The sequence below is a fragment of the Bombyx mandarina genome, chromosome 01, assembly GCF_030267445.1.
Source record: "Bombyx mandarina strain Sakado chromosome 01, ASM3026744v2".
Taxonomy (NCBI): domain Eukaryota; kingdom Metazoa; phylum Arthropoda; class Insecta; order Lepidoptera; family Bombycidae; genus Bombyx; species Bombyx mandarina.
This window is the reverse complement of record NC_143208.1, coordinates 5046273-5064728: the sequence shown is the minus strand read 5'-3', so window position 1 is coordinate 5064728 and position 18456 is coordinate 5046273. Positions and strand designations below refer to the sequence as shown.

At 35.2% G+C, this 18456-nt stretch overlaps 1 protein-coding gene across 1 annotated transcript in view; it reads right to left on the bottom strand.

Annotated features, from left to right (window-relative positions):
* Positions 1–475: 475 nt before the first annotated feature.
* The window catches only part of LOC114245744 (uncharacterized), a 129394-nt gene continuing 111413 nt past the window's right edge, over positions 476–18456 (bottom strand). The window contains exon 3 of the mRNA XM_028178016.2: positions 476–9401. Coding sequence (XP_028033817.1) covers positions 8437–9401 — 965 coding nt within the window. The 3' untranslated portion in view covers positions 476–8436. The remainder of the gene's footprint in view (positions 9402–18456) is intronic.

Below are 18456 nucleotides of genomic sequence, written 5' to 3'. Positions count from 1 at the left end.
CAGTTCTATTGATTTATTACACTATACATAACTGTTGGTTTCTTTCAATTTTTGATAATAAATCTTTTGGAATAACAACATTTAATACATTAACACAGTAAATACTAATACAGCAGATGCTAGCAAATTCTATCAGGCTGAGTGAGCTCCGTGAGCTCGCCTATGCATTTGATGAAGCTAGTATATCTCCTTGAGATTACTATCAGTAGATAGAAAATAAAAAAAAACAGTAGATACGATTTTTATAGAGTTTTAGCTGAAAATTTTTGAGCATTAATAAGTCAAATCATCTCAAACTTACAGTAACACCGATTTGCTATTTAATGTTTTATAAAATTGGTATTGTACATATGTAACGAGAGATCACAACATTAATTTCAAATTGAGAATAACTTCTGTTAATCCAATTTATCTTCTCTAAGTATCTTAAGAACTCCCTAAAAAGGAATTTTATCTGAAATGAAACGCCAATACATATTGTTACTACAACTTTATTCGTACGAATGACTTCAACACACGTATTTTTACAATTAAGTAACATAATGTTGCCATTAAATACTAGTCAGTGCTTCTAGTTTTATTAGTGCCACAAAAATTAAAACTACACACGAAACAATTGAAAGTTACATCGAGTATTCAGCATTAGATGAACTAACAGTATTCAAACACAAGTTCTCAGCTTAGTTGTATATTAGGCGCAAACGTCAAGATACATTATGAATCAAAAGGCATGCCTGCATGAATATTTCAAATATCGACACAGCTACTTGTGAAACAAAGCTGTCTGGTCCATTTCGTTAACATAATACGAATTTGTAAACGGATTCGAGATTCATTTAATTTACTAATCTTATTTTGATGATTAATAAATTTTATTTTCGTTTCTTTTTTAATGGTTTTGAAATCACATTTTTCTATTGTAGTATTGTGTAAAAATTGTTGTTGGGATAACGTTTAATTACTGGCGACGTCATACGAATTGCATTTTAAGAAAAGCCAACAAGCTCGGCGTCGATTTGACATTATCTTTTGAAGGAAACGTGTATGTGGGTGACCGTCGGAAATGCGGAAGCCACGTTCCCGCCTTAATAACTCAATGCAGCCAATAGCGAGACGCCTACATTTGTAGTAAACCGTTGCACACGATAGTCACGTACAATTACAAGAACGTTATCAAACACGTAGCCACAGCCTACTAGTTAGAGTGACCACGTAGATTGTTCCTTGACGTAAAATCGTGACACTAACGCTAACACTATACTTGATTACTTGAGTTTGTGTTGAAGCTTCTTTCAACATGCATTTGGATACGGAACTACAAACGCGAATTCATTATATTAAAAACTATTTAATCTTATCCTATTCTTGGTGACAATATCACTACAATAAGTGCCGTTTATTGCCTGAGCTTTGGTCTTTTTGAGGTATTTGTTATGATGAAAATTTAAGCTATAAGTTAGGAGTCGTTACGGAAATTAATAAGTGAATTGTCGATCACTCAGTTTATGGGCACTAGGGGTTATAATATTGCACGTCTCATGGCGTTTAGTGCGATTAGACAAGTTAATGAGTCGGTCTTCCATTTATAAAAATGACTGATTGAAAACTTTAGTCGCGTTTAAGAGGTAAGAACTAAAAATTCTCCAGTTAGTTACTGAATAATGTCTAGAATTAAATAGGTAGTTAAAATATTACGTAATCGCAAATTTCTAAATAATATTTTATTATAAATCGTCTAAAATATTTTGTCCGTGTTATTAATAAATAATATTGTAGTGCTTAAGTTCGAAAAACTCTTACAATCTAGATGATGTAGCATTTGTATTTAATAATTATTAATAAACAGCTTGACACAGTAATATGTACGTATTTGCAATAAATAGCAATTTTCGCAAGACTAATTTACAATGATGGATCCTAGAGACTAATTCATTCATTATTAATGACAGTTAAACAGCTTATAATTAAATATATAATCACTTTGTTCAAACAACTATTTGACGTTAAGAATACTTAACAGTTTTCCGGGTCAAAAAATTTCAACAGCAAATTTGCTACGAGATTAAGCCGCTAAATTGTCTATTAGCTGACAGTAAATGGTTTGTTTAAAAACATCTAAATATTCTGAATAACTGACCAAAGTATAAGAGCTCTAAATTTCTTAATTATAGGTTATATAATATTTTCTCTGGTATGTAAAATGTATAAACTACTATAGTGTAATTATATCAGATCTAGATCAATCGTTGTAATCGAATTCGGAATTAATTAATGCCATTTACAGATATTTAATCTCATCGCAACTACTGAAATCCAGGTGTTATTAATTTTCTTTAGAATTGCACTGATTTTAATGCATTCCTATTTGTGTCATTTTATTGTATACGACTCAAACGCGAATAGAAACACGATAGAAAAATGCATAAATGTCTTATCCTCTTGATGTTTTAAGGTAAATAAGGGCGCCTATAATCATTAATACAATGAAATATTTATTCTACACAATAAAACTTCATAAAATATTTTATTCTGAAACAATGCGCTGTCACTTTTAAATCGGAATACTTCGAACTTTTTGTATATTAGATAACTTACGAAAATCAATATATTCAACGGATTGTAAATCGGAAATTAATTTTTTAATTTTCGTCTGAAGTTCTACCCTTCCGTGCAGGTACAGTCGGACCGATACCGCAGTTGGTTGAACAAAGCTAATTTTGTCCAACAATGTAAAATGATTTCCGATGTGTGTGTGCATTACGGTTATTCACTTTGAACAACTTGAATCGCGCGGCGGTTTCATTTTAATGCGGACAATGTGGATGTTCATTATCCGTTAATTTTCATGAATAGTCGAAAAGTTATCCGTCTTATTAAAGGAACGAGTTTAATTTTTTAATCGATTAGTAATGTATTTTTTTTTCGCTTTTTATAATTTCTCAATGAACTACGATTATAACAACTTTTTTGGCTTGCTTTTAATTTAAGAAATATTTTTTTTTGTTTTTTTTTCTGTTTTATAAATATATCTAGTTAATCTAAAGGTAGAAAAGTTCCGCATTAAATATAATTTTATGTCTAATTAATTACATGATTACGAATAAAATATCTATACATTATAAATAGATGTCTAGACTTGTACAAATGTATTGCTTTCGATTTGTCTTTAATTAATTACTAGCTAGTAAGAAAAAAAAACTTCAGAGGTGTCAAGGGACACCCGGATGGAACGAAGTTCCTTTCGATTAATTAGTGAAGGAATTGTAATTTTTTTTAAGTTATAATAATAAATTACGGCATTATGAAGAAGAAAAAAACAATACTATGAACTAAATTACTATTTTTGAAACGCTATCTCGAGAAACTGTACTCATTACGCGGACCAATCGGATAAGAGCAATGTCACGCGATAAGCGTTGATTGGTCAGAATGACGGATCTAAAAAGTGTCGTGACAACTTTTCGTAAGAATTTTTTCCGTCTAGCCCCCTTTCACAACGCGCGATAAGGAACTTCGTTCCAAAAGTAAGTGACTAGAATAATATACTTATCATTAACCTTACGAAGTTAGTAACTATGTTACGATTCTTTCATATTCTTTTTTGGCTAACGACTTTAGAACAACCGCTTGTTTTCTTTTTCTCTCTATTTCTCGAATTTATTATATTTTATTGGGATTGAACTTCTTTATATCTATAACATGATGATACACTATTAATGTAAAAATAGAGATATATGGTACAATTTAAATTTAATTTAACATGTGCTTTGGATTGAAACGAAGTAAGTAAACTTTTATCGGGTCGAAATAATCGGTCGGTTGGTTTAAAACACGTCTAATTTATTAAAAAGCGATTGTAAATAGTGCAATGTGTATAGAAAAATGTAAAAAAGTGATTTTCCAAAAGAGACTTTTTACGTAAAAATATCTATCTCATCACTAATAAAGTATTGATGATACAAATTTCAAATATTTTATGGAGTCCTCTATTTCGTAATCAATTTTATGAGGACAAATTCATTGTATACTAAAGCTGTTTGATAATGATGTCGCTTATGCTCTCATATACTATTAGTGTCATAATATGTGCTCGTATTAAAAAAAAATCTCCAATTAGTTGATTCGAACATTTAAAAAAAAACCCTTTTAGACGTACTATTATTTTAGTATTGTTTTAATATAAGACGTTTTTGATAAACGGGAAGTAAAAATGTAAAAATATGGTTGTATTTACGTCATTATATTATCATTATCATTATTATTATTATTATTAATTCATATATTTCATGATTACGAGATATCTTGAGATGTCTTGATTGAAATTTGGCTTGCTTGAAATTTAATTCTCGCGTGGTTTAGATAAAACAGAAGTAAGATTTTACGAACGATTTATCATCAAATGTAAAATTTAAAATCACACTCTTCAACGCAATGAATACAGATCGGAGATTTTCTTTTGGGGAACACTCATTACGGCGGTAGACGAAACGGGAATCGAAATGTGTCTGAGTTGAGATTAAGATGTCACGTGATAACGAAGTGAGTTAAGATAAATGGTAACGCCGGGAAGCAAGAAATATCAGCATTTAATGCGGCGTTATATGGAAGACTTTGTTTTTCTAATAATCAAGATGGCATCCTTCGATGTTATCCGATTGATAAATGAAGGATATTAGTTTTATCAGTCTTTACGTGTGAGCTGCGAGTGTTATAAAGACTCAATATCCTATCATTTTACACTTCGATGCTGTTTGTAATTGTAACATTAATAAAAATAATAATATTAAAAGTAACAATAGCTTCAAGATTGAGTTCAAAATTCCATTGACATACTGAATGATGTATATTTGAAAAGGAACCATAATAATAATTTAGTTTAAATCACAAATCGGATTAGTTATTAATTCTTGGAATTAAACAATTAAATGTAACTAAATTAGCACTACTTATTTAAAATTCCTTTGGACTAAATCTAGCATGATATAATAATAAATGCAAAGATCGAGATCATTACAAAAATGGTTTTGTTCATGAATTGACTAAATTATTACAGAATTGACATGCAATACTATTTCTATCATAACGGAATTGTACCATAATATTTATGTAACAAAGATGTGTGAACAGTCACAAATTTAAATTTGTTGCAAGACTATTTGTTTCCCATTGTGTTAAATCCCTAAATCCCAAACAGAAGCGGTTAAAGAAGGACTTAATTTGATATTGGAATATAAAAACTTTTGACGTTGGAATCCATAAAGGTTTTCGCAAAATAGTTTTATTTCATTACAAATGTGAATAAAATTTATTAAAATACATAATATTTTCGTTGTTCTTTGTACACAGTAAGTAAGCTATTGTCACGGGAAAATGAGGCAGACTGAAATTAGTGCTAAGAAGAATATAATCCATTCATTTATCGACTTAATACAGGAATTTTTTGAATAACGAGATCAACATCATACTAATTACATTTAAAGAATGGCGCTCTAAAGTCTCAATTAGCATAATAGCTTTTATCACACTACCTTACGTTTTAAAATTGAACGAAATAGATATGCAAAATTGATTAGATTAAATAAAACACAAATTCAATACCTTACTGGTGTATGATTTAACAATATAAAGTGATTTCTTAATGAGAAGCATATTATTTAGTATCCTTAAAATTTAAAAGAATTGTGTAAATAATTTTCTTCGAATGCACATAGAATGATTTCCTCGACTAGAAACATTAATCTTATAAAAATATTTATCATTAACTCTAATATTTATTATGTTTCTTCGGTTTAAACATAATATAATTAATTGATAAACTGTAAAACATAACTTGATAAGAGTTCGAAATAAAAATAATCACAAGTCACTTAAATGCATCCTTTTTTGTTTCAAATTCTCATAAAACATAACGTAATAGAAGTAACTATAATATTTCGCATCATTTTCATTATTGACTGTACGGTAAAGATAAAATATTAAAATACGTTTCAATGGAAACAATTGTAAATATAAAATCTTAATCTAAACTTAAAAGTAATATCAAATTGTTGCGATCCTACACTAAAAATCCATACATTTTTATAATATAATCAGATGCCAGTATTAGTATTGTTTATTATAAACGACTTATACTATAACATTCAAGGGCTTATAACTCTATAAATTGGGTGACCTGATATACAGAAAATTATATATACATACGTAGAGCTTGTAGGTTTTCACATCGGATATTATTAGAACAACATGTCAAAATCAAACAATAAATACATTATCTAACAAACAATGATTTCCTTTAATTAATGCGAACTTTCAACTTACAACTTACAATACGCTAAACGAAAATTCAACAAATCGAATGTGTAAAATCAAATTCAACAAATGTGTAGATCAAACTTAATTGAATTTTAATGTGACATAATATTTGTAAGGTCTCGTAGCGGTGGTATCGGTACATTGTGTAATTGAATGGCGCCCGAAATTTAATTTTACAATAGAATTTTACAGTGAACTTCAGAATTTCGTGAGAATATATTCTGCGCATATTCAGCTTTTAATACCGTTTATCAGCAAACAGATTTAACGTAATGTAAAAACACTTGAAATACAAAAAGAGAAACAAAATATTTCTAGTACCATGCATTCGTACTCTTTCTGAATTTCATTCTTTTCTAGCAAACACGTTATATTTATTGAAATTATGATGCCGTAATTTTAGCGAAATACTTATTTTATTTGCCAAATACGCGAATATCTTCTTATACAAAATAACAGTTAATTTCAGTAATTCTATTCCGATACAATATGCATCTGTAGTCTTAAAAAGCCGTATTTTCAAAAGCAAACTTAAAAATAACCAACTCCTATATCAGTAACAGGTGAAATGTTCATTCTCAAACATTCGAATACTACGTTTTAAAATATATTCTGAATTGAAAAATTTCAAAACCAGTGGAACTTACTATACGTAATATTTGGGGCGATCTCATTAAGCTGGTCTGGATGTATGGAGCATTGCAACAAGCTTCGTTTGCTTTGGCGTCAAATCCCCGGGATATCTTTGACGTTATAAAAGAAGTGGACTGGTTTTACAGTCGTTTCAGTTCCTTTCACCGAGTAAGTTTGCGAGCGAGAATTCTATTGCGAGTGAGTGACAAAACATCCAATTTTAAAATAGATGTTTTTGATCAATACCTTTCTGGACAAGTACACTTGAAAATTATTTGTAGCGTGAACGTAAAAGCTGGGTTATTTCTTATTTCTTTTGGTCTTGTATACCCTTTGATTTTTGCGAACCGCGAAACTTAATTAAGACTACTTTTACGGTTCAATCTTGTTGGTGGTCGACCGAAAACTGTAAAGTATTTGAAACGTCAATAATAATAAAACCACAATACAAAAAACAAGATATTCACTCGTAAAAGTAGATTTAATTATGTTTAAATTTGTTTGTTATTGAGAGTAAATTATTTGATTTGTCAAGAGTAGTGGATTAGTTGACGAAGTAAAAAAAATTATGTAAAGTATTAATATTGTAAATATGTCAAAGTTCTTTACATAAATGAGTTTCTTGAACCTCCAATGAAAACCCTTAACTAACGTTCTTAAAAACGTTAACATTCTACGTTGTACGATATGCATTTTCAATGAATGTACCTACTGTAAACATGCTTAATGATAATACAATTAATGACGGGTATCTCTATTATTAAAGTCCGTATTATTTATTTTCAATGCAATCATATTTTTAATAGTATATTGAGTATTCGGGAAAGCGTTATCGGTCGACCGTTTATCGAATTGCTTCTTTCAACGACTTATATTGAAACCTACTCATATAAAGGGAACGCTTGAACAAATTACTTACGTCAAAACGTTTTATATTTACATATCGATATGAGTAGGTTTGTGTGGATTTGGGTTGCGACGTGTCGCGCGCGGATGAGTCGGCGTGCGCGGCTACAGCTTGGTCCATCGCCTCTCGCCTCTACTGGCACGCTACTCGTGCGAACTAACACTTGCATTCTACGCGCGTTATTTTATTGCTCTCTTTGTACCACAGCTCGACGGTTTCATTAAGTCTCTACGTATCACCGTAACTACCAACTAGCTGCGTCCCACGGCGTTTGTGTGACGCTTCCTTATCTAAACGTTACTATGTAAACGTTAACCTACGCTGTAATATTGCAGGCTCCTGCCATAAATTGACACGTTACCCGTCGGTGTCCGACTAGTTTATAATTGAAAAAATACAACATTCTTAAACATTTCAAACTTTAAAATTATGGAAAGAGCCATAACGATTTAGGTACATTATTATTGCTTATTATTTCATTGACGTGGCCGTCGAAATTGAGAATCCATTACCCTATAAATACTCTTGTTCGATCAATACAAAGATGTAAAGAAGTTCATAGAGAAATCTTTCGTTGCAATCGATTACTCGTCGTCGGAACGCACGCAGGCCGCCTCCTGATGCTTGTTGAGATAGCTCTTGAGAGCGAACGACTTGTGGCAGCGTGAGCATTCGTATTTCTTATCCGAAGAGTGCGTCTGCAGGTGAGCCCGCAGGTTAGAGCGATCGGCAAATGACTTGCCGCAGGAAGCACAGTTGTATGGCTTCTCTCCTGTATGTGAGCGCACGTGGCCTCGCAGGAGCCACGGCCGAGAGAAATGCTTGCCGCACACACCACATATATGACCCATGCGATGAGTCAGCACGTGCATTGCCAAAGCTGGCATGGAAACGTAAGCCTTACCGCACTCTGGGCATCGCTTGGCCGCCACAGAATCAAGACTGCGGTGAGTCTGCTTGTGACGCGATAGATTTGAGGAAGTGGCATACCGCTTGCCACACTCGTTGCAGTCATATTTAGCAGCCTTGTCCTTTGTTGATGGTGACTGCGGAGCTCGAGGTGTCTGAGGTGGATCTCGAGGTTCGGATTTCGGTTCAGGTTTAGGGTCCGGCGGTGATGTTTCTGGTTGCGGTTGTGGTGGTGGCGGTGGCGGTGGCGGCGGCGGCGGCGGTGGCAAGAGTTGTCCTCGGCAATCAGTGACATACTCAAGCGGTATCTGGGGTTGATAAGCAACATAATTAACTTGCGGCTCAATGGCAGCGTACTCGACGGTCTGTATAGGGGTGACCGTTTGAACGGCGTGGTAGATAGTTGGCTCGGGCGGCTCTTCGGAAAGGATGTAGATGTTGGTCGGCTGCAGAGTGTAGGTGTAGACTGGCACGAGGGGCGTAGGCTCGGGCGCTTGAAGCAGTGTGACGACGGCGGCGGGCGGCAGGGGCGGCACGCTTTGAGCCAAAGACAACAGTTCGTGTGCCGCCTCCGTGTCAGCTGCGGAGCGCTCTGACAGCGGCGCGCTGCCCAGCTCCGCGTACTGCGCCGGCCGAGGCTCTGACAATAAACATTACACTTTATTACATTAAAAGCGCATTTTTTAATTAGTCAATGAGTTAGTCAATTTTTTTTACAATTTTTTTTTACTAGCTGACCCGGCAGACTTCGTAGTGCCTCAATCGATAAATAAAAGACCTAAACTTTTGTATAAAATAAACTTAAAACAAACAAAAGGAATCCGTCCGACATCCACATCAAAGGAAAAACGAAATTGTTATTTTTATTAAATTCCAAGCATTTTCATATTTAAAATGCTTGGAATTTAATTAAACCATTAATTGTATTATTAAACCATTTTAAATGTAATTAAACCATTTTAAACCTTCTCTAGTCTTCCACGAATAATTCAAGACCAAAGTTAGCCAAATCGGTCTAGCCGTTCTCGAGTTTTAGCGAGACTAACGAACAGCAATTCATTTATATATGTATAGATTTCTTAGATGAATGGACGAGCTCACAACCCACCTGGTGTTAAGTGGTTACTGGAGCCCATAAACATCTACAACGTAAATGCACCACGCACCTTGAGATATAAGTTCTCAGTATAGTTAGAACGGCTGCTCTACCCTTCAAACCGAAACGCATTACTGCTTCACGACAGAAATAGGCAGGGTGGTGGTACCTACCGGCGCGGACTCACAAGAGGTCCTACCACCAGTAATTAGGCAAATAAAATATAAAATTAATTAGTTTTATGAAGAACTAGCCGTACTCGCCCACTTCGCTGGGCATTTAAAATTGACATTATTATTTATAGTCATTATTATTAGGGAGTCCAACACTCATATAAATATTAGCCTATACATTAAGTACATATATTTTCTACATGGATAGCAAGTTTCAAGTCAATCGGATGCACGGTTCAGTATTTAGAACGGAACACCCGTAAAAACCACTGTAGATTTATATATTAGTATACATATAAATATGTTAGTTAAAAACTTTCTAACGAATCGAACTTCCAGGAATACGCATTCAAACGATAGCAATCGAAAACAATCTATAATAATAATTGCGAATTTTATTATTTACCTAATTTAGTTTCAATTAAAGTTTTATATAACAAAAATATATAAATTCGTTACAGAAATCATCACACATAACAATCTATTTTTATATTTACAAAATTTACACGTCAATATATTTTGTTTCCTAACTTGTCTAGTATTACATATTCGTTATACAGTGCGTGGATAAGCGTGCAATGAGCTTAATACGCTTTGGTTCAACTAGACTAGCTAAGACCTAGTTTTATCTAGACTTTTGGATTTTCCCGGTGTATCTAATATTAAATTGAACCATTCAAAAATCTCCAAAAGGCTCTAATATAATATTAATTACTGGGAAAAATATTTACATGTTTTCTTTTCTTTCTACCACTACCAAAATTGTACATTTATGGCAATTTTACATTATTTTTATGTTAAATAAACCTTACCAACCTCTATGTCAAGTTTTGAAAAAAATCAAGTTATGAGGACTACAGTTATTCACCAGTTTCGAACATACGATGTAACAGAAGAAACTATCTTGTAAAACTTGATTCGTAATTCGAAACTTTTAGAAACTAATTACCTTAGTGGAGTTATTGGTAGAGATAATAAAGGCGTAATACATAATCTATCTCATACCCTATCTAGATAAATAAGGACGTAACTATTGGGAACTCAATATTCAAAGCTTTCGTCTACAAACAAGAAGGTTTATAGGTACGAAGGAAACAACGGACTGTCGGAGGACCGATTTCAAATATATACCTAGTCAGGTCATAAATTCTGTCACATGTTTAATGTAAAATAATTGAAACAAGTTTACTCATTATGTAACCATTCATATACCAAAATGAACTTCACAAAACATTGATTCTTATGACACTAAAGTTTATTCAAAATAACCTCCGTGATTTTGAATACAGGCCTTCAATCTGCGCGGCCAGTCGTCTATCGCAGCACGAACGAGGTCCATGTCAATATCGGCGGCTGCCTTAATCAAGGATGTCTTGAGTGACTCCAAATTGGGATGAGGCTTTGAGCACGCCTTTTCCTCCAAGTGTTGCCATATCTTGTAATCTAACGGATTCAAATCTGGACTGGAGGAGGGTCAGTCTTCGTGCCGGATGAAGTCGATTTCACGCGCCGCCAGCCAGTCTTGTGTGCTCTTCGCTCTATGAGCTGGCGCCGAATCTTGTTGGAATACCCAGTGCCTGTTATTGAACATGGTATGAGAAACAGGTTCCACAAGGTTCGTCAGGACTGTATTTTGATACACAACTGCATTCGTTTTTACACCTTTCTCACAAAAATGTACCTCTGTTAAGCCCCAATAAGAAACTCCCAACCATACCATGAGCGAGGATGGAAAATGACCTCGTTGGACACGCGGAATACGGTTGCTCGCTTCTTCACTACTGTGTGCGTACACCTTATCATTTTGTTTGTTGTAGCTCTCTTCTACGGTAAAAATTTTTTCATCCGAAAAAAGAATTTCCCGATATTTTTTCCCGCGTACCGCTTCAACTAAGCGCAGCATCTCTTCAGTCTCAGGTCCATTAGAGCATTCAAACGATGTCCTGTTTTTCTTCGATATGCCCGAAGCCCTAAGTCTTCATTTAACACCCTTTTCACCGTGTTTCTGCTTAACCCCATCTGAAGGGCCAACAGTTTCTGCTTACGTTTGGGATTTCTTTGAATTCGCGCCTTCACAGCTTTTATCACTGCTGGAGTCCTAACAGACCGAGGGCGACCACTTCTTGACCTGTCATCTACACTAGAATCTTCATTGTATCGTTTGATGGTACGATAAACGAATCTTTTGGTTATATTCAAATTTTTCAGTATGTTAAAAATTTGAATTGGCGCGTAACCGCAACGATGCAACGCAATAACTGCAACACGGTCTTCTTAAAGCGTCCACTCCATATTTAAAAATGAGTAAAATTCTAAAAGTATACATTTTTATTTTCATGAACAATTCTAAATTTGAATTCAATAAACTTTTTTGTGGCTAGCATTCTAAAAGAAAAGTTTTTACTGTGTGACAATACTTATGACCTGACTAGTTACAATTAAATATTAATTTGACTTTACAAATATAATTGCATTGTTAAAATAACATAACAGTAAAATGGTATTAAAGGAATTTTCTTAGGCAGCGACTTGGTGCTGCCCCTGGCATTGCTGAAGTCCATGGGCGACGGTAACCACTCACCATCAATTGGGCCGTATGCTCGTCTGCCTACAATGGCAATAAAATAAATATATTGCGCTATCTATCGCATATGGATAGAGAAGTTCGCGTAAAAAATGTGATATCGCAAATATGAATTATCCTGAGATATGACTTCGGATTCCTAATTACATATATTGTATAACGCCTATTTTGCGTTTCAAAAACTGGCACAATGATGACACGGCACGACCTTGCCGACTCAAAATACGATCAGTGCTGACAAGTTGTTACCAAACTGTTATCACGTCAATAAGCTGCTAATAAATTGCTAATCCAGGCCGTTCACATAAATTATTAACATATAAAATAACTTGAAAGAATCTGCAACGTTATTACAGTTTTTCAATTTCTTTTAAATGATGTTGAAATACGCAGCATTCATAATTATATGCTTAAATAAGCACCAATTAACTAAGGCCAAGCAAGCGCAATAACGAAGTAGACAAATTAGACAAGGATACAGATATCCTAACCAAAATAAACAGCATCTAATTGTTTGATTTAAATGCTGAAATAATACATACTGTCGATGTTTTGATGCACTCAATTTTATTTGTAGTTTTTTTTATTTCACTTGTATGCAGACGACCATACGGCCCACCTGATGGTGATGGTGATGGTGGTGGTGGTGGTAATGGTGATGTTGATGGTGAGTGATTACTGTCGCTCATCGACGTCAGCAATGCCAGGGGCATAGCCGCCTACCGCTATGTAAATTATTTGAGATTAATTTTAGTTACATCATGCTTGTTAAGTAAACGCCATAAATAAACTACCAACCATCTCCATCCAGATTAAATATATTTTGTATCATGTCGTAACTATGGATTTTTTTTTGTCTATTGAGAGAAGTTGAGCCACGGCACTATTTTTAATATATTTTTTAAAAATTGAAGTTTTCTCTTAATTAATATTCGCGAATATTGTGTACGTTTTAATTATTAAATGTTGATAATGCTAATTTTGAGGAATGAAATAATTTTGAAATGTAACTATAATATGAGTTTGGTTATTTGTTTTTTTTTTTATTATTGCTTAGATGGGTGGACGAGCTCACAGCCCACCTGGTGTTAAGTGGTTACTGGAGCCCATAGACATCTACAATGTAAATGCGCCACCCACCTTGAGATATAAGTTCTAAGGTCTCAGTATAGTTACAACGGCTGCCCCACCCTTCAAACCGAAACGCAATACTGCTTCACGGCAGAAATAGGCGGGGCGGTGGTACCTACCCGTGCGGACTCACAAGAGGTCCTGCCACCAGTAAAATTATGTGTTTATATTAGCGCTGTTACAGGAGAGACGAAATTGCGTTTCATCTGGTATTAAGTGGTGGTACTAAGCGCCCTACTTATGTGAAAATCCGCTAAAAATTTTCCTAATAATTTTCGAGAGGCCAATAATAACATCAAGTATTCGACCGTCGGAAAGAAATCGTAGCTTTAATTACGGAAAATGAAATTTTATTTAAAGGGAACGATGAAATTTTAGATATATAAAACTTATAAAATTGAATTCTGTTGACTTATGTCGTGTAATTATAGCTGGTTTCGTTATAAAACAAGCTCACTGTCAACACTGTTTTCACAGGATTACAGACGCTAAGCCTGACTACGTAAATTTTTGTAAGTACTGAATGAGAGTAGAACATAAATAAAGTAACAAAATAAATGTGTTTCAAATTAAACATCCTTTATATACTCTCTATCAAACAAATCAGCATGACGACGCAAAAACCATTTCACAAAAAAAAACGTTATGTTTGAAAAAAATATACTGTCCGTCTGTATACAATAAATACACAACAAAACGAAAATATCTTTTTTTTTTTTTTATTGCTTACCTGTGTGGACGAGCTCACAGCCCACCTGATGTTAAGTGGTTACTGGAGCCCATAGACATCTACAACGTAAATGCGCCACACACCTTGAGATATAGTTCTAAGGTCTCAGTATAGTCACAACGGCTGCCCCACCCTTCAAACCGAAACGCATTACTGCTTCACGGCTGAAATAGGCGGGGCGGTGGTACCTACCCGTGCGGACTCACAAGAGGTCCTACCACCAGTAATTACGCAAATTATAATTTTGCGGGTTTCATTTTTATTACACGATGTTATTCCTTCACCGTGGAAGTCAATCGTGAACATTTGTTGAGTACGTATTTCATTAGAAAAATTGGTACCCGCCTGCGGGATTCGAACACCGGTGCATCGCTTCAACACGAATGCACCGGACGTCTTATCCGTTACCCACGACGACCACAAAATCTCTTTGACATTATAAAAACCCTTTGATGTCAACTTGTTTACATTTATTGCCTTTACTAGATAAACTTTACTCATAGATCATTCTACAAATTAGTCTTTCGTTTTAATTCAGCGCTGCACTGAGCGAACGGAAAATATAACCGTTAATTGCCATTTAATTTCTCAAAGAAGCACTAAAGCTCGACTAAATAATGGGAGTGCAGTTCAAGAGCGCTTCCGTGCTGACTTCAAAGCTCTCCTCGATTTGAAACGGAAATAATATTGTCAGATGCCATTTACTGCATTGCTTATTGACATTTAAACTTAATACCTGAGTTCCGGGAAGACGGAGGCGCTGTGTAATAGTCTGCTATTTATTCAGGTGAATGATTCGTTCACTGCTTCTGATGTAAATTTGATAAATTGAAAAAAATTGTAACTGTACTTGAGACCTTAGAACTCATATTTCAAGGTGGGTAGCGGTATTTAAATTGTAAATGTCAATCGGCTTCAGTAACCACTTAACAACAGATAGGCTGTGAGATCGTCCGCCCAACTAAGCAATAAAAAAAGAAGAGTTAATTGTAATTGAATAGATTGTGTATCGCATTGCATTAATCATGAATCGCGTTCTATTTTTGATTTTTTGACACCAACATTGCTGTTTTATTCTATTTTGAGGCTTAAGGGATAAGACGAGAAGGTGTAACTGAATCCCGAAGGCAATTACCAATTTTTCTAATAAAATATTTACTTACCAAATGTTTACGATTGACTTCGGCTTTGAAGGATAAGTCAGCCGTTGTACTGTAAAAACTGAGACCTTAGAACTCTCGTCTTAAGGTGGGTAGCCGCATTTACGTTGTACATAGATTTAGATGGGCTCCAATTACGCCAGGTGGGTCATTAGTTCGTCCACCCATCTGAGCAATAAAAAATAAAAAAGCCCCACCCAGATATAAGAGATATAAGGTCCTTGGCCTTAGCCGTGGTATAAGGCCTTGAGATATAAAGTATATTGTATGGTATAAACCGAAACTCTGTGCTCTGAGGAATTGTTCGAGATGATACCGGCATCTCGTTTTTACCATCGCACCGCCCGCCACCGGAGTAGAGCTCATCCGTACTACCTGGAGCCACTGCGGTCATCCACAGTGCGTTTCCATAGGTATTTTTTGCCACGTACCATCCGGCTATGGAATGAGCTCCCCTCCACGGTGTTTCCAGAGAGCTATGACATGTCCTTCTTCAAACGAAGCTTGTGGAGAGTATTAAGCGGCAGGCAGCGGCTTGGCTCTGCCCCTGGCATTGCTGAAGTCCATGGGCAACGGTAACCACTCACCTTCAGGTGGGCCGTATGCTCGTATGCCTACAAGGGCAATAAAAAAAAACACATTAATAGTTCGCAACTAAGTAGGCTGGTGGTAACTATGTGTGCGGGCTCATAAGACGCTCATCTAGATTATTGAGCATGATTTTTACGAGTTTGAGATTGATTACACGATGTTAACATTTGATAACATCGTGTAAGCGTGTAATAAAATTGTTGAAGATTTGGAAAGTTCTACCTACGTATTTCTATAGAAAAATGGGTACCCATCTATGGGATTTGAATACCGGCATAGCTTCAATGTTCGATATGAGTACACCGAACGTCTTATTATTTAGGACAAGACGACTTCAAAGTGCTACATTTCTATCAGTCTATATTCCAACTATGCTTAAGTCGATCTTGCAATATTTCCTTTCATATCCAGAATTAATTTTATTTAATAATTCAATTGATACGCTTGTAGCCGGTAGCGGTAGAATTCGATATGTTGGGGAGATGCCCGAATCTTGCTAACGACATTTTCATGAAAAAATTGCTTATATATAATTTCCGAACAGTAAAATTTGGATCATGCATCTGCGAAGCAGCTGCCCTTGAGCTGTTAAACCTCCTTGGGAGGCGCTTGGGTCGCTGTTATCGAATCCCATTTCTCCTGGCTGAGCCCGTGCTCTCCCACATGTCCTGGTGAATTGGAAAGGCCCCAAGGCCACCAGTAATCCTTCCTTCCTAAAAAAAAACATTTTGAGTCATTTCTCTTGCTCAGTGGAAGATCTACCCTTTGTCGTTTACTTCCAAATGTTTCGATTCGCTTAATCAGATCGGTATATCTATCGTATATATTTATTGGCACAAATCCATCTCCTCCCATGGGTCTTGTTAAAACTGACTAAGAGATTCATCGCAGAACAGGCTGGGTACTTTGAGTATTATACCAGCATACTGAGATCGCTACAAATTGGCGGAAAGGCGTACTAAAATCTCGCACGAGTAGGTAACATATTCCTATTTACTTTTGCCGCGAAATAGGCTTTAGTCTCGTTATTTTAAAATACCAACTTTGTAGCTTTCAATACTTTTACCACTATAACAACATGAAAGAGCGTTTTTTTTTTTCACAGTATAAATTTTGCCCGTACACGCTGTAATCCTTATTATTACCAACGCTCCAATGCTAGAGCCTCGTTTCAGCCATTTCAAAGCTTAAAAATAATAACACTATAGGAATTACCGCTTAGCTACAATAGACTTCTCGTAACACGACTAGACAGAGCTTAACTGTGACCAAATAGAATCAATGTCACAGACAGACGGTCAACCCACAATTGCGTTAAGTATTAATTAATCACTTGGTTTATTACTATGTCAAAACAAAAACAGAACAAGAGCTTGGGAATTTAATCGATTGTCTCACTTTGTTGTCCGCGTAGTTTTATTTATGGTCACAATATTAACACTCTTATTTTTAATTTATGTAAAACTTTAATGAAAAAGCAGGGTAAGGGATGAGTCTTCAACAGGGATGAATCAGCAAGATCTCAGATAGGATAGACGCGCTGATATGCTGAATTCTATAAGTATAGAATTCTGTTTAAATAAACAAAGCTTTCTGAACCAGTGCTTTCTTTCATTTTCGATTGTCTGGACTGTTCTGTCTATTGACTAAAGAGTTCTCTGGACTGTATTATTCTCTGTTTCATATTAATTGATTCATTTACTTCTTTTCAACTTTAACTTACACGGAAGTAAATTTAAATTTGATTCCCACGTCTCGTATCATTTTCTGATCAAATTAATTACGCACGGTTCAAAGTTTTTTTGTTTCAAACCGCAGTCACTGAGGTGGGTGACGTGACGAGCAAATACGCTATACTGGTGGTAGGACCCCTTGTGAGCCCGCGCGGGTAGGTACCACCATACCGCCTATTTCTGCCGTGAAGCAGTAATGCGTTTCGGTTTGAAGGGTGGGGCAGCCGTTGTAACTATACTGAGACCTTAGAACTCATACCTCAAGGTGGGTAGCGGCATTTAAGTTGTAAATGTCTATGGGCTCCAGTAAGCTCGTCCACCCTGTAAGCAATAAATAAAAAAACGCGGCATCCGTTATTTGTCGCGAAAGTTCGAAATAATCACCCTGCATCAATCAGCGTAAACTAAATAAGAGAATGTCAAGTTTACATTGTTAAATAAAAACAATAAACTTCCAACCTCGAACACCACACTCGGCCAGTAAAGTTATTAAAAAC